This window comes from Sciurus vulgaris, assembly GCF_902686455.1.
Source record: "Sciurus vulgaris genome assembly, chromosome: 3".
Taxonomy (NCBI): Eukaryota; Metazoa; Chordata; class Mammalia; order Rodentia; family Sciuridae; genus Sciurus; species Sciurus vulgaris.
Window position 1 is genome coordinate 27730711 of NC_136463.1, and position 21612 is coordinate 27752322.

Below are 21612 nucleotides of genomic sequence, written 5' to 3' on the forward strand. Positions count from 1 at the left end.
CTACTGCCGGAGCTGCAGCCTCTGCCTGCAGGTGAGGGGCAGGTGGCGCAGGAGGAGGAGGGGGTCGGGTGCAGCCCACATGGCCCTGGGTGCCTGGGTGCTGGGGAAGCTTTTGGAAAGGAGCTACCAGGAGGGTGGGTGGAAAACCAGGAGAGAGTGACTTCCCCGAAGCCCTGGGGAGAGCAGCTGGGGAGGACCAAGTGGTCAACGGGTCTCAGCTGCAGAGAGATGGAGAAACCGAGGTGTCACCTGGCGGGCAGCGGTCACCTGGCCTGGTGGCGGGCGTTGGCGCAGGTTCGTTGGCAGAGGCGGATGTGGGAGGTGGGGTCAGAGTGTGGCTCAGGGCTTGGGAGGCCATCAGCCTCTGCGGTGAGGAGAGAGGCTGTGCTGTGGGTGGAGGGGACTGAGGGGTGGGCAGAGTGACTTCAGGACTCGTTCGGGGAAGACTAGAGAGCGTCCAGATGCTACTGGGAAAGGTCGGGTTGAGAGGAGGCGGTGAGTGCTGGGGAGAGGGAAGGCAGCAAGGAGGAATAAAGTTCTGAGACTGCGGGGCGGGAGGGAGGTCTGGACTGCCCCCGGCTGGGGCGCCCCCTCGTGGTGGAAGGGTGGAAGGCGGAGAGATGAAGCAGGGTTCCCAGGGGGCTGGGTGGTTGGGTGGGTGCCAATCGGCCACCTGTGGTTTGCTGTGGAGGGGGCGCTGGACCTTCAAGGGCACAAGGCCTGGGTGCACGTCCTCCCTCCGCTCCCTCTCTTCCTTTCTCTTTCTTCTTCCATGTGGCAGCCAGACAAGGAAGCCACCGTCCCACAGTTGGGTCAGCTGACGAGGGCCTGGTCACCCTCTCCTGGTCTGTCTTCTCCAGTGGTGACCAGGTGTCAGGTCAGTTGGCCAGTGTCCATCCCGGGGCTCAGACCCTGGGGCAGGGCTGGGAGGTTGAAGCCCATCCTGAGCCTGGTGGCCCGAGCTCCCTTCCTGGCAGAGGGTCTTTGCGTTGGGAATGGAGGAGGGGCCTCGACGCCAGGTGCCTGCAGAGTAAGGAATGTAGCACTGTGTGATGTCCCCTGGGTCCTGACTACTAATTAATTAATTTATTTAGGTACAGGAAATTGAACCCAGGGGAACTCTACCACTGAGTTCCATCCCCAGACTTTCTACTTTTTATTTTGAGACAGTCCTGCTGAGTCGCCAAGCCCAGCTTCAGACTTGCGATCCTCCTGCTTCAGCCTCCTGAGTCACTGGGATTACAGGCGTGGGCCACCACACCCCAGTGGCATGTGCCTTCCCCCCTTGGGACGCCCCCGAGCGGGGATTAGTCACAGGACTTGAGCACTGAGCCCTCATCCCGACACCCTAATGCCTTCTACCGCAGTGGGGGTGGGGGTCTCTGCTGCCCTGATTCTCTTGTACCTGAGGCCACACCGGACTGGTCAGCAATTTCAAAGAAAAGAGGCCTCTTGAGTCCTCAGGGAGCACCTCCCCTGCTGTCCCCTTCAGACTTGGGGTCAGAGAAGCACCTGTCCTGGGCCCCTTGGTGAGAGGAAGTTCTGGTCCCTCATGACATGTGGGCCTGGCCCACTGTCTGCCCATCCTCTGTGTCCAGCTGTGCCTCCAAACACTCTACCATGAAATGGGCAGTAGCTTTCTGCACTCGAGTGGTTCCTGCTTACGGATGCCTCGGTACCCACGCAGTCACTGGCTCTTAGATTCAGTTTGCTTGTCACAAGTTAGAGCAGGGTGCCTCCTGGGTCTGTCTCCTCACCGGGGCGCTTTTTCCCCTCTTCGAATCTCCGCCTCCCAACGCCACACAAACCAGAGATCACAGTGCCAAGGAAAAAGTTCCACAGTGGAAGGTCGATCAGGGCCTCCTTCATGGTGGTGGTGCAGGCCTGGGGCAGAGGCTCAGCCCCGCGTGGACCGGTGTGGACTCGCTGCTCCTCTGCTCCCCAGTGCCCTGGCCACCCTCAGGCCTGTGAGCGTCTGTGCCACCTCCAACCTCCCGGCCTTGGGATGTGCTGCTCCCGCTTTGGTCCACTGCGACGGGCTCTCCAAGTCTCGGTGTCAGGGCCGCTTCCTCCAGAAGCCCTCCCCTGACCTCTGCTCTAAATTGGAAACAGTGCTCCTACCTGCCAGCCCTCTTCCCTGGTGTCTGAGCTGGCCAGGCATTCAGAGTCAAGGCCAGCTTACCTCCTGCCCTTCGCAGTAGAGAGGAGGTCCAGGGTGGGGAGGATGGCTTGAACCCGGGGGCACTAACCTCTTAGCCACCTCCCCAGCACTTTTTGTTCTTGAGTTCGAGACAGGATCTTACTAAGTTGCTGAGACTGGCCTTGAACTTGCAATCCTCCTGCCTCAGCCTCGGGAGCCACTGGGATTACCGGTGTGCCCACAGTGCCCAGGAAGTACCCTCCTTTTAAACATCCTTCATAACCTGTCGTCCACATACACATGTGCATCTGTCTCACATCTGCACCCCACACTAAAGCTTCAGACGCATGGAGACGGCGGCCTGACCGTTGGAATGTGGCACCCTCTCCCCGCGTCCAGGGGAGGGCATGGGTGCTTCGAGAGAGCTTGCTGGTACACGCGTGAGCAGACCGTCCTTTTCTGACTTGGGTGTGTCATGCTGAAGGCTCCCGACGGTGTTTTCCTCCAGCCACACCGCAAGCCCTCCAAGGAGCATCGCTGAGGCACACACTCCGGGGACAGCCCCGAGTGTCCTCTCTGTACCCAAAGGGAATTCCGGCATGTTCCTGTCTCTGCCTCCTGACAGCATGAGCCCTCAGCCTGGGCGGTGGACCTGGCCTCCCCAACGGTTCCCTCACGCCTGTTCCACCAGCCGATTCCAAAAAACTATCCCCAGAGTTAGCGACATAGAACATTTTTTACTTGTTCCTGGTCCTGTGAGTCAGGAGTTTGGACAGAGTTCAGCTGGGCTGTTCTCCTGCTCTTTGTGACATTTTCTGGGACAGCCGTTCAGCGACATTCGGCTGGTGGTTGCGCTGGGTGGGAAGGTCCAGGGAAAAGCAGTCAGCTCCTCTGGCGCCCTGGCGCTCCTCCATGGAGCCTCTGTGTTCTTCCCCAGGTGGCTTCTGGGGACTTCCTATGGCGGGCAGGCTTGGAAAGGTCAGGCTTCTTTCCTTTCATGGTGCTGGCTTCCAAGAGGAGCAAACTGGGAAGCTGTGATCTTTGAGGCTGACTTGGAAGCTGTACTTCTGTCACATTCTATTGGTTAAAGCCAATTATCGGACTAGCCTGATCCAGGTTTCGGGGGAACACAGCCCACTCCTCTACTGCAGGAGCGTCAAAGGAAACGCCACCCTGAGGCCAAAGGGGGCAGTGCTGAGCCAGAGAAGGGAGCCTCAGGTGTCCCTTGGAGGCGCTCTCCAGGGGCTTGTAGTCAGTTGCCCACATTGGAGCTCGAAATTCTAAGCTGAGAGCAAGTCTTGTGGCTGGAGAGATTCCTGGGTGAGGCAATGGCTGTGGCTGCTTATCCTCAGCTTGGACATCCTGTAACCCTGGACATGGGGTCTCGGTGGAGAGTGAAGGGTTTGGAGTCATCAGCAAATACCAGCATGGGAGTTTGGATCAGGAGGTCGTGAAGCCCTTGAACCCCTGCTAAAGTCTTCCACCTACTAATACTGCTTCTGTCCACAGTCCATGGTCTAGAACTAGTTATGTGGCTTTAACCTAAGTGCAAGAAAGGTTGGGACATGTAAGAGGCACATGAGATATTTGGTGTGCCCTGGTGACATATTCTTTTCTGCCTTTGAATGTTGTCATGGGAGCCCTTGGGATAATGGCAGCCATTTTGTGACCATGAGGAAAAGTCAAGAGAACCACAGAAGTGCTGAACTGAAGCCCTAGTATTGTTAAGTAGCAGAACCAGCCTTGATACTGACTGTTCTTGGACCCCTTGATATACGATATGTGTTTGCTTAGTTGTTCCATGACTACTTTTGCAGCCAAAAGAACCTCAGCTGACACAGTGGTTAGTGCTAGGAAGAAAAGAGAGCATGTGAAATGCAACCTGACTTGGGAAAGGGCGGGAATAGTTGTGTGTTTCCAGTTGTGAAGACACTGTACCAGGAAAGGAAGGAAATCCATGAGACCAGCATGAGAAGAGCTCCTTGTACAGAACCTGAGGTAAAAATGTACCTGCCATTCCAGCATGGTGGGACACACCTGGAATCCTGGCTACTCAGGAATCAAGGCAGGAGGATGGCAAGTTCAGACCAGCCTGGGCAGCTTAGCCAGACCCTGTCTCAAAATGAAAAAATAAAAAGGACTGGGGACATAGTTCAGCAATAGAGCACCCTTGGGTTCAGTCCCCAGCACTGCAACGAACAACAAACAAACAAAATTTTAAAACCCCACAAAACCTCACAGTCACACCCATCTTGTTTGAGAGGCAAAGACAATGAAGCTGGGAGGCGGGCAGGATGCAGACGGAGAGGTGGGCAGGGTTAGAAGGGCATTGTACGTAAGGTTAAGCTCGACTTGGGAGGGAATTGAACCCGAGGGAGCTTAACCACTGAGCCACCTCCCCAGTCCATTTTATTTTGAGACAGGCTCTCTCTAAGTTGCTTAGGGCCTTGATAAGTTGTTGAGGTTGGCCTCGAACTTGTAGTCCTCCTGCCTTAGCCTCCCAAGTCACTGGGGTTACAGGATGCGCACCTGTACCCAACCAGAGCTTGACATTTTATAAAGTGGATTTATTGATGTATCACTGACAAATGATATGCCACACATTTAAAGTGCACAATTGTGTGTCTCTTCTTTTACTCAGCCTCGTTAAGAGTTGTCTGATTGTTGTGCGTCTCAGTAGTTCATTCCTTTTTATTGCTGAGTTGAATTATAGTGACTGGACATACTGCAATTTGTCCAAACAGTCACCTGTTGAGGGACTTTGAAGTTGTTCTAGTTTCTGGCCATTACAAATATGGCTGCTATGAACCTGGCACAGGGATATACTCCTTTAAAATTGCAGTTATTCTGGAGGCTGAAGCAGGAGGATTACAAGATCAAGGCCAGCCTGGGTAACTTAGCACACCCTGTCTCAAAATTTCAGAAATAGAAAGGTCTGGGGACACAGCTTAGTAGTGGAGCACCCCTGGGTCCAATCCCAGTACCATAGTAAATAAATAAATAAAAATAATGTTGCTGTGAATGTTTATGTTCCAGTCTTGTATAGATATGTCCCTCCATTTCTCTTGGGTAAATGCCCAGGCGTGGAATGACAGATACATGCATAACCCATATAGTTTGGATCTAGAATGTTCCCCAAAGACCCATGTTTTAAAGTCTTGCTCCCCAGCTGGTGGAGCTTTTGGGAGATGGTGAAGCCTTTAGTAGGTGGGGCTTAATGGAAGGAAGTTGAGTCGTTGGGGCTGTGGCCTTGCAGGAGACTTTGGGACACAGGCTCTTCTTCTCTGCTTCCTGGCTGCCACGAGGGGAACACCTTTGCTCCTCAATGCTTTCTGGGTCATGCTGGGCTGCTTAGCCACAGGCCCAAAAGTGATGAAGCCATGAACTGAAACCTCTGAAACTCTGAGTCAAAATAAACCTTTTCTCAGTATTCATTGTTTATCTCAGGTATTTTGTTACAGTAACAGAAAGCTGACTAACACATAACTTTTAAGAAGCAAACTGTATTACAAAGTGATTACACCATGTTACAATGGTAACAGAATATACTCATTTCCTCATGAGCTGTGTTTGAGAGTTCTATTTCCTCCTTACCTTTCCAATGTGTGGCTAGGCTTTTTAGTTTTATCATTACAGTTAGTGGTAAGGAAATCTTGTAGTTTCAAATCGCATTTCCCTAATGATGAATGATCTTCAGCATTTTTTCATGTAATTATTTACCATTCATACATCCTTTTTTGCTGAAGTGTCTGTTCAAATCTTTTGCTCATTTTTCTTTGGGTTGTTTATTTTCTTAACAAATTTTGAGAGTTTTAAAAAAAAAATTCTGGTACAAGGCCTTAATTAGATATGTGATTTACAAATATAATTGGCCCTCTACCTCTGTGGGTTCTACATCCACAGATTCAACCGCCAACCTAAAAAAGAAATTTTGTGTCTGCTCTGGACCAATGTACACATTTTTCTTCCTATTATTCCCTAAACAATACAGTATAACAACTATTTACATAAACCCTAAATTGCATTAGATGTAAGTAATCTAGAGATAATCTGAAGTATATGGGAGGATATGTATATGCAAATACTATGGAATTTTAAATATGGGACTTGAACATCCATGGATTTTGGTATCTACAGAGAATCCTGGAACCCATCTCCAGAGGATACCAAAGCATGATGGAATTTCATTCCGACTTATAACCCCTGCACCACACACTGTTCTCTTAATATTTTTCTCACTCATGAATCATATTTTGGATATCATACCTAAAAGCTTATTGCCAAACTCAGGGTCATTTAAATTTTCTCTTATTAGTTTCCAGAAATTTAATAGTTTTATGTTTTACATTAAGCTCTTTGACACATTTTTAATTTTTGAACATGTGGAGTCTGTTATATCCAGACTCCCCAGCTCCTGCCCCCACCATCTCTCTCTCCATTTTGCATGTGAAGATCTACTTGGTTCATTGCCATCTATTAAGAAGACAGTTCATTCTTGAGTTGCTTTTGGTCCTTTGGCAAAGATTAGCGGATTGCATTTGGTTGAGTCTATTTGGGACCTTCTAATCTGTTTCATTGACCTACATGTTTATTCCTTCATCAATATCATGTTATCTTGATCACTGTAACTGCATAGGAAGTCCTGAGGGTTAGTAACTTCAGTCCTCCAACTTTATTCTTTTGTGTTAGTTTTTTTTTTTGTTTGTTTTTGTTTTGTCTTTCCATATAAACTTTAGACCCTTTAGAATCACAAAATAGTTTGCTAAGATTCTGTTAGGGATTTTGTTGAATCTTTATTAGTAAGTTGCAAAGAATTGATATCGTACCAACCCTGTTACCCAATTTATGAATATAGAACATCTCTTCATATTCTAGATTTTAAAAAAATTATTTTCATCAGAGTTCTGTAGTTTTTTGTATATAGATCCTGGACATATTTTTATAAGGTTTATACCTAATGCTTTAATACATTTTTTGTTGCTATAATAAAACACCTGAAGCTGGTTACCTTATAAATAAAAAGAGCCACGTGTGGTGGCTTGCTTCTGTAATCCTAGCAACTTGGGAGGCTGAGACCAGAGGATTGCAGGTTTAAGGTCAATCTCAGCAACTTAGCAGGGGCCTCAGAAACTTAGCAAGATCTTGCCTCAAAAAAGAAAAACAAAACCAAAAAATGGGCTGGGGATGTAGCTCAGTAGTAGAACACCTGGGTTTAATCTCCAATATCAAAATAAATAAAATTTTAAAATGAAGAAAAAAAGAGCCTCTTGTAGTTTTGGAGGCTGAAAGTCTAGGATTGGGCAGCCCCACCTGTTTGGCCCCTGGTGAGCACCCCCTTGGTGACGTCACACCTTGCTGATGCTATCGCAGCGGGAACCTGTGTGAGAGGAAGGAACACGGCCAGACAGGAAGCCGAGGGGGATTTAGGGGCCCAGCCTGCTCTTTCATAACAAGGCCCTCTGGGAGAACTGGCTTTCTCCACGAGACTGACACTAGTCCCTTCCAAGTGTGGCAACCCCAGTGACCAACCACCTCTCCACCAGGCCTGTCTGCTGAAGATTCGCCCACCTCCCAACACCGCCACCCTGGGACCATGCTGCCCACAGAAACCCTTGGGAGACAAAACAAAACATCTAAATACTCCATTTTATAAAGGTTAACGTAACTGGTTTTGTCTGATTCATTTCAAATTCCAATCGCTCATATATCAATCTTGAGCCTTCTGATAAAGGCAACAGAAGTCCCAAAGCCCTGGGTGTTCCTGACCTTCCCAAGCGAGCTTCGACTTTTGGAGTGCTTAAGACAGCATGACATACAGAAGGGTAACCACTACTTTGTAAAACTTTTTTTCAGTTATTCATGTGACTATGTACACAGAATCACAGTGCAAAAATACATTTCTTTCCTTTTTTTTTTTTTTTTTTTTTGGTGCCAGCGACTGAACTCAGGGGTGCTTAACACTGAGCCACCTCCCCAGACTTTTTTTATTTTTTATTTTTTTTGAGACGGGGTCTCTGAGTTGCTTAGGGCCTCACTAAGTTGCTGAGACCAACCTTGAACTTGAGATCCTCCTGCTTTAGCCTCCTGAGTTGCTGGGATTGCAGGCGTACGCTGCCGCCCTTGGGTGAGAAATACATTTCTTACCAATGTGCTACAGTCGGAACCTCTGAAAGCATCTGCTACCGAGGAGGTCTCTGTCCCAAGGGTCACAGGTTAAAGGTCAGCTCAGTTCAGCTTGTCCCATGCGTATCTCCTTAAAGTTGTCCCAGGCCACCAGCAACCCTTGTCCTGTGGAGTAGAGCACAGCTCCCATTCGCTGGGTTCAGTTCTCTACTGCTCTGGTCACCCAAGTCTTACCGGGTGTCTCTGTTTAGAAACCATCTTGACCGTCAGTTTCTGTTAAAAACAACAATCATAGCTTTAAAAAAAAAAAAAGAACCCGACTTTTCTTCCACCACGTTGATTCCACGTTCCCTGCACAAAATGCTTAGTGGAGGCCCAGAAACTGTCCCTGCTAGGTAGGAGTGGCCGCAGTCCCAGGCTTAGGCAGAAGCTGGAACAGAACCTGACAGTGATGAATCGGTTCCAGAGCTCCAGGAACAAGATTCCACACTGGCCACCACACCAGAGGCCCAGCTGGCCGTGGCAGCTGCCATCCCTGAGGAACACAGTCAGTAAAAGACAACAGAGTCAGAGTGAAAAGTAGGCACCAAAGCCTGGGTCCAAACCGGGTCTTCCACGGGCCACGGGAGTCGCTAGAGACACGACCCTGGAATCTAAGAACTTCCTCTTTCTTCTCACCCCAGCAGATGTCTGCAGGAGCCCTGCTTCAGATACTGACCCCAGCCAGCCGTTCGCAGCTGCTGAGCCGTCCAGCTTCAAGGTGAAGCTGTCTCAGACGCCCAGGGCAACGCGCAGACCCCACGTGTGCAGGAGGAGAGTGAAGAGGGAGGGGTGGAGGAGGCAGGTGTGGGAGGTAAGGACAGAGACCTGGCCACGTCCCGAGCCATTTGTGAAGAGGAGCAGTAACGATGGAAGCGTAGGTGTGCAAAGAACAACCAAGGTCGTCCCGAGCGAGTGTGTGTGTGTGTGTGTGTGTGTGTGCATTTCAAGAGAGCATTTGGAGCTTGGCTTGAAATTTATGCTGTTTCTATTATTAATAAAAAGTTATGACTTTTTGTTGGATTACCAAAGAAAGCGCTGGGGCTATAAACTTGTCAGAGAAGAGAACCTGCTGCCGTGAGCGACTCCTGAGTGGGCTGGGGAGGAGTCGAGAGGGCACAAGCCCAGCCCGTTGGCTACTTAACCACGACCGGGAAGGGCCACTGAAGAACTCTGGGCAGATGCCTTCCTTTCCAGGGTGGCTGTTGTAACAAAAGAACACAAACTTGGTGGCTTAAAACAACATACACGTACTATCCCACAGTTCTGGAGGCCAGAGATCCAAAATGAACATGTTGGCAGGTCCTTGCTCCCTCTGAAGCTCCAGGGGACAATCTCTCTGCAGCGTCCAGCATTTGGCTCAGGCATTCCTGGGCGTGTGACTGCATCACCCCAAGCTCTGCTTCTGTCCTCTGGTGGCCTCTCGTTCTTTCCTCTGTTTTCCTCTGGTGAGAGCGCTTGTCACTGGATTTAGGGCCCTTCTGGATAATCCAGAATGATCTCAGCTCAAGATCCTTAACTGAATGACATCTGTACCTATCCTTTTCCCAAATCAGGTCACACAGATTCTGGGGCTAGACATGGACCAGTCTTTTGAGGGTCTACCATTCAATTCACTCTGCTGAACACTGAACTTTGAACTGCTGAACTGCTGGATTTGGGTTTTCTCTTTTGTTTTTAATATTTTTTTAGTTGTAAATAGGCACACTATCTTTTTATGTGTGTATTTTTACTTGGTGCCGAGGATTGAACCTGGTGCCTCACACGTGCGAGGCAAGTGCCCTACCACAGCCCCAGTCCTGACCACACCTTTTATACAACCCAGTGTGGTGTTTTGTTTATCATGTAAAAACTATACCAGGAAGCCTCCACACGGGAAGTGGCTTTGGACTTCCAGATGTGGCTTCTGAGATGGGTCAAGAAGCCATGGGGCAGGAGAAGCTGGAAGTGTCCAGGAGAGGAGAGAGTCCTCTGCGTGTGAGAGGCTAGAGAGGAAAGTGTGGAGCTTTTAAAGACCAGCAGGAGTGGCAGGGTGGGGGGCGGCGAATGATAAGACTGGAGACGGAACCTGAGGCGGAAGTTCACAGTGGTCCAGGTCCAGCCCTGGGGCTGTGATTAAGCCAGAAGTCTTGCAGTAAAGGTCAGTCATGAAAAGGCCTGTTTCTCATCCCTGCCCTGACCCCCAGACACCACACACACACACACACACACACACACACACACGCGCGCGCGCGCTACATTGGGATTTTGGAATGAATATCAGGGGGTGCATTTGGGTCTAGAGAATGTGAACCCCTTTGCTCGGCAATGTGGGGCAGCAGGGAGACCCAAGTCTGAGGTTCATTTTTTTTCCTAATCCAAAAGAAGAAGGAAGCAAGAGGGAGAGCAGAGCTCAAGGGCAGTAACTTTCAGGACAGGGAGACCTGTGAGAGTGGGAAGCCATATCTCTCCTTGCATTCCTGACGATCCCCCAGACCTGGACAAAGTGGGAATCAGCCCTGGCCGTCCCCCCGCAGAGCAGGGTGGTGGAGCCGGCCCCAGTACTGCAGCCCCAGGCCTCTGGCTCCTACTCTCCCGTGTTTGTCTTGGCTGAGGTCTGTGCGGGGCTTTTGGAAGCTGATTTCATCAAGGCAAAGCTGGAAGAATCAGGGCATGAGATCACAGAGGAGGGAGCTGACGGGGCCTCAGATGGGGAAAGAGATGGTCCCACCGTGAGTTGGTGGCAAAATGAGATGAGAACCTAGTACTCCTGACTCTGTGCACGGTGCTCAGTCCAAGCCCCATGGAGGGGTGAGATGTGGGCCCAGAGGACACGCGAGTGCTCAAAGGTGCTGGTGCTTTGGTGCTGGAGTGTGCCCCCACTTGTTACACACTGTGCACAGATGCCCTCAGACACCAGGGGCTCAGCCACACAGCAGGTGCCCCTGGCCCAGTCAGGGGTCTCTAAGGAGGTCCAGCTACCCCGCGGCACTGGATGCTGCTGCATCCCTGCCAACCCCGTAATTCCCAAATCTTGATTCAGTTCCCCCCCTCACCCCCAGCTCGGTGCAGACCCTCCCACGTCCTGTTCCGCACAGATGCTGACGGGTCACGTGCCCCACAGCTGAAGGCCTCCCCCGTCCGCCTCCACCATCTGCTGAGGCCCCATAATTATTCCAAGGCCCTGTGCAGCCTCACTTGGAGGGGAGAGTTCACGCAGCCCTGTAATGTAACCCAGGCCCGAGGCTGTTCGGGCAGGGGGTCCCCAGCTGGGTAATGAGCCTGGCGCTTTATGGAATTCCCTGGCGTGGGACTCACTAATCACTGCCTCTAGCTGAGGCGACCTGGACTACCCCTCTGCTGAGCAATTTGTCCAGCATGTCCTTCTTCCCTGAACCCCAATTTCTGCTCCCCAAATTCTTCCCCCTCCCCACACATAGACACGAGGAAATGACCAAGATCAGGGCAAAAAAGCTCCCAGGAGGCTGGCCTGCCCCACCCATTCGGCAGAAGGCATGGCTGCCTCGGTCTGAGGCCCAGGCAGGGTGGTTGGACTTTGCCGGGGCTCCGCAGAGAAGCCAGACCCGCGGCTCCCGCCCCCACTGCCCTCCTAGACCTGCTGACTGGCTCACCTCCCCTTCCGGGAGGCCTGGGCCCCACAGAGGGAGGGCCTTGGCCTGGGAGGCTGCACTGCTGGCCAGGCCTTTCCACAGAGAGGTGCAGCAAACCCTCCTCTCCCCGCTTGGAGACCGCAGCTCAGGCTGGGCCCCACCCGGGCAGTGACAGCAGGCCCAGCCGGCCCTGCTCCCTGCTCGCTCTCACCAGCACCGGCCCAGCGAGGACCCCCAGCCCGGCGCCCACCATGCTTATCCTCATCGGTTTTGTATGCTTGCTTTTTGGCCCAGACTGTGCCCTCTCTGTGGAGAGAATGTTGTGGATCTATGTGCACATAGTAGGCGCTTTAGAAAAAAAAAAAATTGTGGACAGAAATAAGATAGGGAAAGAGGGAGCAGACGCAGCGTGAGGTAAGAGGCTTGATGCGGGCGACGGGGCACCTGCGAAGTTGCCGTGGCCTCTGTGGGTCCCCACCCGCCATGTGTGCAGCTGAAGCCTGGGGTGGGGGCTGACCAAATGGGAAACGGTGTCAGCTGGGTTGTCCTGTCAAGACCCTCGTGGCTCAGGAGTTGATATGCTCAGGGTGGGTCTGAGGTCAAGGGTCACCCAGAGTTCACTGGGGGTGACCTCCTGCCCACTGCACCTAACAGCCCCCTTGGAGGGTGAGACAGGTCAGAGCCCAGCCCTCTCTCTGACCTCCCACCCCAGTGAGGCTGAGCAGTGCCCGATGTCCGTGGGGAAAGGGAGAAAGGCAGGGGATGCCCAGGGGCCAGCCAGACCAGCCTGGAGGCCAGGCCTCTCTGGGTAGCTCAGCCCAGGCTCTGTGCTTGGTGGCCCAAGATGGTGGGAACGGGTGACTGGACTGTCTTCTGTACCTTGGGTTTCTGAGAAGAGTGAGGGAGTCTGACAGGGACAAGAGAAGAAGCCAGAATAGAGGGACCTGCCAGGAGGGGACTTCAAAGCTCTCTTAGGACAGCTTCCCACCGGCAGGTCTGGCCAGGGCAGAGAGGGGCCTCCTGCAGGGGTGGGTGTGAGGAGCCCAGGCCAGGGAGGGGGCAGTGCTCGCCCTGCTCTGTTGGCCATGGGACCTGGAAGGCCCAGCCCAACCTCCCTGTGACTCGGTTTCCTCTCCGCCCCAGGGCAGGCCCTGCTGGGGCTGTGGCGAGGGTCGGCGGGGCCGGCAGAGATGGAAGTGCCGTGGGCTGCGAGCCCTGACCAGACGTTGTTTATTATTCTCAGCTGTGTTTTGGTGGGAGTCTTGGAAGGGCCGAGAGGGAGTCAGCGTGTTCTCGGGCCGTCCTCCTCGAGCAGAACGACTAGGCGTGAGGCCCTGGGAAGGCACCAGGGCTCTCAACCGGGCCAGGTGGGCGTGGAGGGCTTTCTCCCCTGGCCCCAGGAAGCCAGCAGGGCAGGACGGTCAGGGTCCCGTTTCCCTTCTTCTCCCCCCACCACATCTTTCCCAAGTCCTCTCATGGTCTCAGTGGCCTCCCCAGAAATCAGCCTCCCCTCCTCGGATGCCTGTCCCCCTGTTAACGGGGCTGTGACAATTCCTCTAAGTGCTGCTTAGAAATGTGTCACCGTCCATTTCTCTTTGTGATATCAAAGGAGGCCTTGCACGGGCTGTGTGGAGGCCCCCGCTTGGAGCAGCTGGAACCCGGTTTATGAAATTACAGGGAATTCAAAGCAGCCAGCGTCGCCCGCTGTCTGGCTTCATTACTGGGACTGGCCTTGGAGGGAGGTTTATTCCAATAATTTAGAGGATTAGGATCTGACACCCTTCATTAGTGCTTTGACATAAGCAGAAAAGACAGATCCTGCAGAATGACCCACACGACAGGAAGGAATCAGCTCAAGGGGGAGGAAGGCGACCCCACCCAGCTGGGAAGAGGAAGTCTGCAGGGGTGGGGGACATGTGGCCTTTCTACAGTCCAATTAGGCGACGGACTGTGGGCCCAGGCCTCAGTGTCCCTGTCTGTAAACTGAGAGGGCTGCTGAGGGTCTTGGAGCTCCCTTCTGGTTCTCCACTATACTGGGGACGCTGCTGTCCTCAGTCACTGCTCCTCGAACCCTTGGTGGTTTGTCATTAACAGGTACCTCTCTCTTCCTGGGCTCTCTCCCGCCCGCCCCCTGCTGCTGCCTCAGTCAAGTGACCAACGCAAGCACATGCAGTCTGCTGGCTGTTCTGTGGTGTTTTAGTGCACGCCATTTCCAGCCACCTGAGAGAGACGTGGCCCCCAGCCCCCTGGCCACTTCTGGCTTTCTTCCAGGTTCCTCCACAAATAGAGCTCCTGAGCTTCAAAAATTTCTCGTCCACCCTATAAAAACCAGAGTCGGGACTGTGCCTCACAAAAGCAGATCTGGCAGCTGATGGAGGAGGGGTTCTTTAATAAGATCCCTGCCAGCACCTAGCAAGCTGGTATCCCCACCTCCTGTGTTAATGCTGGGGTCTTGAAGCTGTGTGACGCAGGGCAAATTGCTTAACTTCTCTGTGTGTCCCTTCAAATCTAAAATGGAGATACAGTTTGCTGTGAGGATTAAGTGAGATGATGCATTTAGAGTTTGGCACTCATATTTGGAATGACTGGTCTTGCTATTGCTGCTTAATGTGACCCTGGGCAAGTCTCTCGGGTTCTTCCACCACAGTCCTCTGTGCAGGGGGCTGGAAGCTGGGTGGGGCGGGAAAGGCAGTGCCTGTACAGTGCCTGGCAATCAGAAAGGGTTCCCTGAGCTGTGGCCTCCGTGGCCACGCAGCGCCGTCCTGGGACACAGTTACCGAGGAGGTTTTCTTGGAGCTGACGAGTGTGTGGATGGAGGAGCGAGGAATGTGATATGTCCCGGCAGCCGGGGGAGCCGGAGCATATCTGGTATGTGTCTCTGGAATGATTTGGGGAAAATTCACCGAAGTTGGAACTTAAGACACGAACCGCCCGGGGACACAGAGATAGGGAGCTGTCCGTGTGCGCGCCCCCAGAAGGGAACCTGGTGCTGGGGTGGGAGTCGGCTCACGCGGCTCAGTGCTGTGCAGGCCCGCCCTGGAACGGCCGTGAACTTGTTGTTTTTCCACGTCATTTGCTCTCAAATGTACTATCGGGCTGGGCCACGCTACTCCGGCTGCTCAGGTCCCTCCTTGTAACAAGCGACTGTGTGTTCTTTAGAGGTGGCCAAAAGGGAGGAGGGGGCCCAGCCCCGGGGAGGTGGGGGAAAGGGAAACAAATCCTTCTTTACAGTGAGCGTGCGTGTCCTGGAGCCAGCTCCCCCGAAGCACATGCCATTTCTGGCCCTTGAAGGGGTTAAAGGCCTCCTGGAGTCAGAACAAGCAGGTGTCCCACCGTGCCAGATACGCTGCCTAAACTGCTTCCAGCTTTTTTTCCCCTTCTGCAATAAGTCTGTGATCGGCCACGGGACAGAGGCGCCAGCAGCCTGCCTGTGACAGGCATCAGGTTAGCTCGCTCCCACTCGGGTGGCGCGCCCAGGATATAAATCCAGGCTCGGGCCCCTGCTGCGGCTCCTCTCCCTGCACATTCAGGAGACAGAGTTTCCTTCCAAAGACCTTTCTTTTATCTGAAGCCGCGCAGCCCAGCAGGCTGCACTTGGTGGAGGCAGCCCCGGCAGCAGCCGCTGCAGCAGCAGCCTGAGCAAGGAGACCTTGCAAAGGGTGGGAGGGCAGGTGTCTCCAGCCCCGGAGAAGAAGGCCCCAGTGGGCCCCAGCCCCGGCGTCGCCGCCGGGGAGGTCTCTGGCAGCTGCAGTTTGCACCATGTGGGCCCTGGGGTGTCGCCGGTTCTGGTCCTGCTGGGGGCTGCTGCTGCTGCTACTGCTGCTGCTCGGGCTGTCCCCGCTGGGCCTGGCACTGCCACCCATCCGCTATTCCCATGCTGGCATCTGCCCCAACGACATGAACCCCAACCTCTGGGTGGATGCACAGAGCACCTGCAAGCGAGAGTGTGAGACGGACCAGGTGAGTTGGGAACCCAGAGCCCGAGAAAGATGGACCACCTGAGTGTGTGAGTGAGGGGTGGGAGCCGTGGGGTGGGGACAGCTCGGGAGTGCCCTCCAGGAACATGCAGGAGCACAGGCCCTGCCCGCCAGGAGATAAACAGAGCTCGATGCCTGTCTATTGTCACTGAGACCCGAAAGAGGGCGTGATGTGCGAGTTCACCAGAGCCCGGGAATCGTGGGTTGCAGCTCCTTCCTGTGCGCTGAGGGCTGCTGTGAGCCAGCACCGTGCCAGGCACATAGGGAGAACGGGCACATGTGCACCAGCTGCCCACTCACAGGTAAGAGAGTGGACACCCAGAGCACCCCATGGCCATCGAGGGACAGGTGGGCTTGGAGCCCATATCTGCCTGACAAGCTGAAGTTTCATCTGGCCTCCAGCCACCTCCCAGGATTTGGGCCTAGACCCAGAGAGTGACTAGTCTGGTGGTCAGGGCGGCAGGAAGAGCTCCGACTAGGTGCCCTGGGCTCCTCAGGAGGGAAGGGAGCAAGTTCCAGCCTGCCAGACTCCTAAGCCCTCCTTCCTGCTCCTCGCCGAGGACACCGCAGGGGCAGCGCTGGTTCTAGAGCAGTTCTCTCCTCGGGGCCGAGGCCCTCTGGAAGGCCACTCCTGGTACCCACATCTGCTCCAGGCACAGCTACCTCCTGCCTGTCCTGGTCACCTCTGAGGGTAACACTGAATCCTCTGAGGCTCTGGGCTGGGCTGGGCTGGGCAGGGGATGTGAAAAACCCTGGTGTTCCTGTGATGCTTGGTCACCTGCAGGAGAGAGCCCAGGGCTTCCCTGGGGAAAGTGACCTCTGCCTCGCAGTGTCCAGGGGACAATTCTCAAGTGCCTCAGGACAGATGCTTCTAGTGGGGCAATGGTAGTGTCAAGGAAAAGAAGATAAGCAGTGGGAGAGCCGGGGCTGTTCCCGCAGGCTGAGGTCACTTCGCTAGTTTGCTACATTTGCAGAGAAGCTTGTGTTGTTGGCATAGGCTAGCCTGGAAAGTCAGATGGGGCTTGGGGACAGAGGGACTGATTTTGTGTGTCTTTGGAGAAGACACCTGCTTGGAGATGAGGATTCAGATAGCCTATGGGTATGTTCCAGCCCCTGAAGCAAAAGTATTCTAAGGATTCCCTCCAGGTTTCCTTCCCTCAGTTCCCAAGGGCCCATCTACTCACCAGCCTCTGGGCCCTGAGGGAGCTTCCTGGTACCTTAGGGAATGGATGACTGTCAGGTTAGGAAGCAGGCTCTCCTGCCCCATGTCCCCTCCCTGCCATCAGTTCTCCTTGGGGTCTCTTCTCCCTTAGACCCAAGCACTACGCACAGCCCATTCCTGTACCAAAGTCTCCCCTGGTGTGGTCCAGAAGCCTCTGCCAAACAAGGGCTGCAAAACAAAGTCCCCGTTCTGAGTCTTCTGAGCTGAAAGGGGCAGAAGGTAAATAAGTGAGGCAGGCAGGCCCTGCACAGCCGGGGCGGGATGTTTCCCCCTCTGAGCTGATGTGGAATGTCAAAGAGGCTGAAATAAAAGTCGGAGGGACAAGAGGCCAGCCCTGGTGGGGAGCAGCTCACAGAGTCACTACCTGGCGGAGGATTAGGAGGCTTGCCCGCCTGCCCAGTGGGTACGGCATGTTATTGTCGAAAACACCACATGAAATCTGTGTTTGTGCCGGCGACAGGAGCATGTTGCTAATTTCAAGGAATTAAACTAATGCCTTAGGCGGCTCCACAGAAAAATCAGAGGGGATTATGGTCTAGCAATGTCTGGCTGATGGGCTTGCTGAACTTTGCCACATGAGGGAAGTATTTCTTGTGGCTTTCTCCTTGTGGAGCTGAGCACCTGGATTTGGTATAGGCTGAGACCTGGCATCCTGGGTCCAACACATCCTGATGTGGGTACTATCTCCTCAAGTGGTGGCAGGCTATGGATAGCCTCCCACATCTGTCCAGAGGTGACCTCTTCAGGTTCACCTGAGCATCCTCATGCAGATGGAGAAGTCAGAGGGCAGCCTCACTCTGCAAGCCCAGAGCTTCTCTGGGGACTCAGAACCCATCTGCTGGGCTTGTAGCCCTTTTCTGCCACCCCCATCTCTATGACATGTTGTCATTGCTCTGCATCTCTATATTCTCATCTGTGGAATAATGGTAAGAAAATGTCCCCTCTTGGAGGTAGTGACCCACAGCTTTCCACACTAGTCACATAGGTGACCTTGGGCAGTTGCTTAATCTCTCTTATTCTCTTATTTCTTTTAGTAAGTGCTTTTTTTTTGGGGGGGGGGTACTGGGGATTAAACCCAGGGGCGCTTAACCGCTGAGCCACATCCCCAGCCCTTTTTAATATTTTAATTAGAGACAAGGCCTTGCTGAGTTGCTTAGTGCCTCACTGAGTTGCTGAGGCTGTCCTAGAACTTGTGATCCTCCTGCCTCAGCCTCCCAAGCCTCTGGGATTACAGGCGTGTGCCACCATGCCCTGCAAGTCACTTGATCTCTGTGCCTCGGTAGCATCATCCAGGAAGTGGGAATAATGGCTGCGCCCACCATGGGCTTGTGAGGAGCAGAGCAAGCCGACACGTCAGCTCGTAGTCAAGGGCCTGGCACCAGCTCGGTCTGTCACCACCAAGGGTTCTCCTCACACTCGACAGTGAGCCCATGCCAGTCCCCTCCCCACAAGCCCTGAGGTCAGGGCAAGATGCTGTCATTCCTCCCGTCCCCTCCCTGTTCAGAGCTCTCTCTGTGGCTCTTTCAGGAATGTGAGACCTATGAGAAGTGCTGCCCCAACGTGTGTGGAACCAAGAGTTGCGTGGCAGCCCGCTACATGGACGTGAGAGGGAAGAAGGGCCCAGTGGGCATGCCCAAGGAGGCCACCTGTGACCACTTCATGTGTCTGCAGCAGGGCTCTGAGTGCGACATCTGGGACGGCCAGCCCGTGTGCAAGTGCAAAGATCGCTGCGAGAAGGAGCCCAGCTTCACCTGTGCCTCCGATGGCCTTACCTATTACAACCGCTGCTACATGGATGCTGAGGCCTGCTCCAGGGGCATCACGCTGGCCGTCGTCACCTGCCGCTACCACTTCACCTGGCCCAACACCAGTCCCCTGCCTCCCGAGACCACCGTGCACCCCACCACGGCCTCCCCAGAGACCCCTGGGCTGGACATGGCGGCCCCGGCCCTGCTCAATCACCCCGTGCACCAGTCGGTCACCGTGGGTGAGACGGTGAGCTTCCTCTGTGATGTGGTGGGCCGGCCCCGGCCTGAGATCACCTGGGAGAAGCAGCTGGAGGATCGGGAGAATGTGGTCATGCGGCCCAACCATGTGCGTGGCAACGTGGTGGTCACCAACATTGCCCAGCTGGTCATATATAATGCCCAGCCTCAGGATGCTGGCATCTACACCTGCACGGCCCGGAATGCCGCCGGGGTCCTGAGGGCTGACTTCCCACTGTCCGTGGTCAGGGGGGGTCAGGCTGTGGCCACCTCGGAGAGCAGTCCCAATGGCACCGCCTTCCCGGCGGCCGAGTGCCTGAAGCCCCCTGACAGTGAGGACTGTGGTGAGGAGCAGACCCGCTGGCACTTTGACGCCCAGGCCAACAACTGCCTCACCTTCACCTTTGGCCACTGCCACCGCAACCTCAATCACTTTGAGACCTACGAGGCCTGCATGGTGGCCTGCATGAGTGGGCCACTGGCCGTGTGCAGCCTGCCTGCCCTGCAGGGGCCCTGCAAGGCCTATGCACCGCGCTGGGCCTACAACAGCCAGACGGGCCAGTGCCAGTCCTTTGTCTACGGCGGCTGTGAGGGTAACGGAAACAACTTCGAGAGCCGGGAGACCTGTGAGGAGTCCTGCCCCTTCCCCCGGGGCAACCAGCGCTGTCGGGCCTGCAAGCCACGGCAGAAACTCGTCACCAGCTTCTGTCGGAGTGACTTTGTCATACTGGGCCGAGTCTCAGAGCTGACCGAGGAGCCCGACTCAGGCCGTGCTCTGGTGACCGTGGACGAGGTCCTAAAGGATGAGAAGATGGGCCTCAAGTTCTTGGGCCGGGAGCCACTGGAAGTCACTCTGCTCCACGTGGACTGGGCCTGCCCCTGCCCCAACGTGACGGTGGGTGAGACGCCACTCATCATCATGGGCGAGGTGGATGGTGGAATGGCCATGCTGCGACCCGACAGCTTCGTGGGAGCATCCAGCACCCGGCGGGTCAGGAAGCTCCGTGAGGTCATGCACAAGAAGACCTGTGACATCCTCAAGGACTTCCTGGGCTTGCACTGAAGCTCAGGCGCCTCTCCCTGGTCCTCATCCACCTACCCACCCCAGTGCCCCTCAGTCAGTAAACTGGGCAAGATCAGATTCGACAGTCTTGGGCCAGCAGGGAAACGGCAATCAATAGGTTAGGAAAAAAAGCTACCAGAGGGCCTTAGATCCACTTCTATTCTTTGAGTTCGATAAGGTGTCCATGCCCTTTTTAGCCAAGGGGCACAAAAGGAGAAGTCAACAAATACGTGTAAGTTATTCCTGACAACCAGGCTGCTCGGGCATTCTGTCACCCTCTGCTGGCCACCTGCCTCCTCTGGCTCTCCCAAAGTTCAAGAGATGGCTGATAGTTGGATAAGCTCGCTCGCAGAGAAGGTGTATGGAGACAGAGGGCCCTGCGACCCAGCAGGACAAGCTCCCCACAGCCTCTTAGGTCACTGTGAGCACTACTTGGTAAGGGTCGTGGGCAGTGGGAAGTCAGAGGCACAGTCCAGCCCCGGGTATAACTTGCCCCGAGTGGAGGCTGCCAGGGCAGGTGCCTTGGGGTGGGGTTAGCCTGTGTCTCTGAGGCCACCATGGCACGAGCAGAATATGTTTCCTCTCTGGGCTGCCTTGGTTTGTTGATTTCATTCTGTTCATTTCGGCTCAGTGCACGCTTTCTGAACACTTACTGGGTGTCTGATGCTAGGACCACGGAGAGATGTCCTTCCCAGCTCATGATGCCCCAACACAAAGGCCCCGCCAGAAGCCCTTACACTGTCATGTGCTCCCTTCCGATGGATGGTGTGATTCCACATACCACTCACTTCCTCCGGACATAATGCAGATAGAAGCCCCAGGATCTGCCTTGGTGGCAAGAAAAATAAAGTAGGAAAAAGCAGGCTGGAAAGGGGGTAGTGGAAGAATGAAGGGAGGGGAGGCAGGCTTGGAACCAGAAGGAATGTTGCTCGATGCTCCCATCTGGTGGCAGCCTCGGGAGCCCGCAGGGACCTGGAGGGAGGCTCTAGGTGGGCCTGGGAGGAAAGGTTTGGGGATGTGGCAGCTCGTTTGTGATTTGTGTGTGTGTGTGTTTCCAGCCTCCTGTGTGGGCCCAGCACCCCACCACTAGATAGAGGACTTGGGAACCCGCTGTCAGCTCTGCATCTGCCCACCCCGTTCCCTCTTCAGCCCTTCATTCTGTTCATGCTCCTCCAAAGCTAAGAAGGCCATTGTGGGGCATCCTCATTTCTTCCTCAAATGTAGGGAGGAAGACACTAATAAAAAGCTCATCGTATCAACGGCTCCTTATGTGATTCAATTGGGCTGATGTGGGGAAGTGAAGGAGGAGTGGTGGTTAGTGTCATTTGCTCTGATGACCTTTCAGGAGGGAAGTCTGGCCAATACAAGCATATGTGGGTGGTGGAGGGACACTGAAAATATTCTAGGCTCACTATGGGTGCCGAGTTTTTAACCGTGGCCCTCAGCACAACTTTGTGAGGTGTGAGAAAGCTG

The 21612-nt window shown here is 54.1% G+C and overlaps 1 protein-coding gene and 1 long non-coding RNA gene across 15 annotated transcripts in view; one reads left to right on the top strand and one right to left on the bottom strand.

The window, feature by feature from the left end:
* Nucleotides 1-21612, bottom strand: part of LOC306656646 — a 36550-nt gene that overhangs the window by 2451 nt on the left and 12487 nt on the right. Inside the window, exon 2 of one of the 2 annotated variants that reach the window (XR_013762598.1) lies at nt 4151-4252. This is a non-coding gene — a long non-coding RNA (uncharacterized lncRNA). Of the gene's footprint in view, nt 1-4150; nt 4257-21612 lie in introns of both variants that reach the window. The other variant, XR_013762599.1, reaches the window with a different exon arrangement.
* WFIKKN2 (WAP, follistatin/kazal, immunoglobulin, kunitz and netrin domain containing 2) lies at nt 280-21394 on the top strand. Of its 13 annotated transcripts, none has more exons than XM_079132061.1 (3): nt 11953-12306; nt 13136-15852; nt 18619-21394. In XM_079132061.1, the coding sequence occupies exons 2-3, from the start codon at nt 15652-15654 to the stop codon at nt 20137-20139; spliced, it is 1722 nt and encodes a 573-aa protein (XP_078988187.1). In that variant the 5' UTR covers nt 11953-12306; nt 13136-15651; the 3' UTR covers nt 20140-21394. The 13 variants fall into 13 exon arrangements, with proteins under 13 accessions (XP_078988186.1, XP_078988183.1, XP_078988185.1 ...); XM_079132063.1 differs by having other exon boundaries at nt 15124-15852; XM_079132068.1 differs by having other exon boundaries at nt 11955-12306; nt 13136-13234.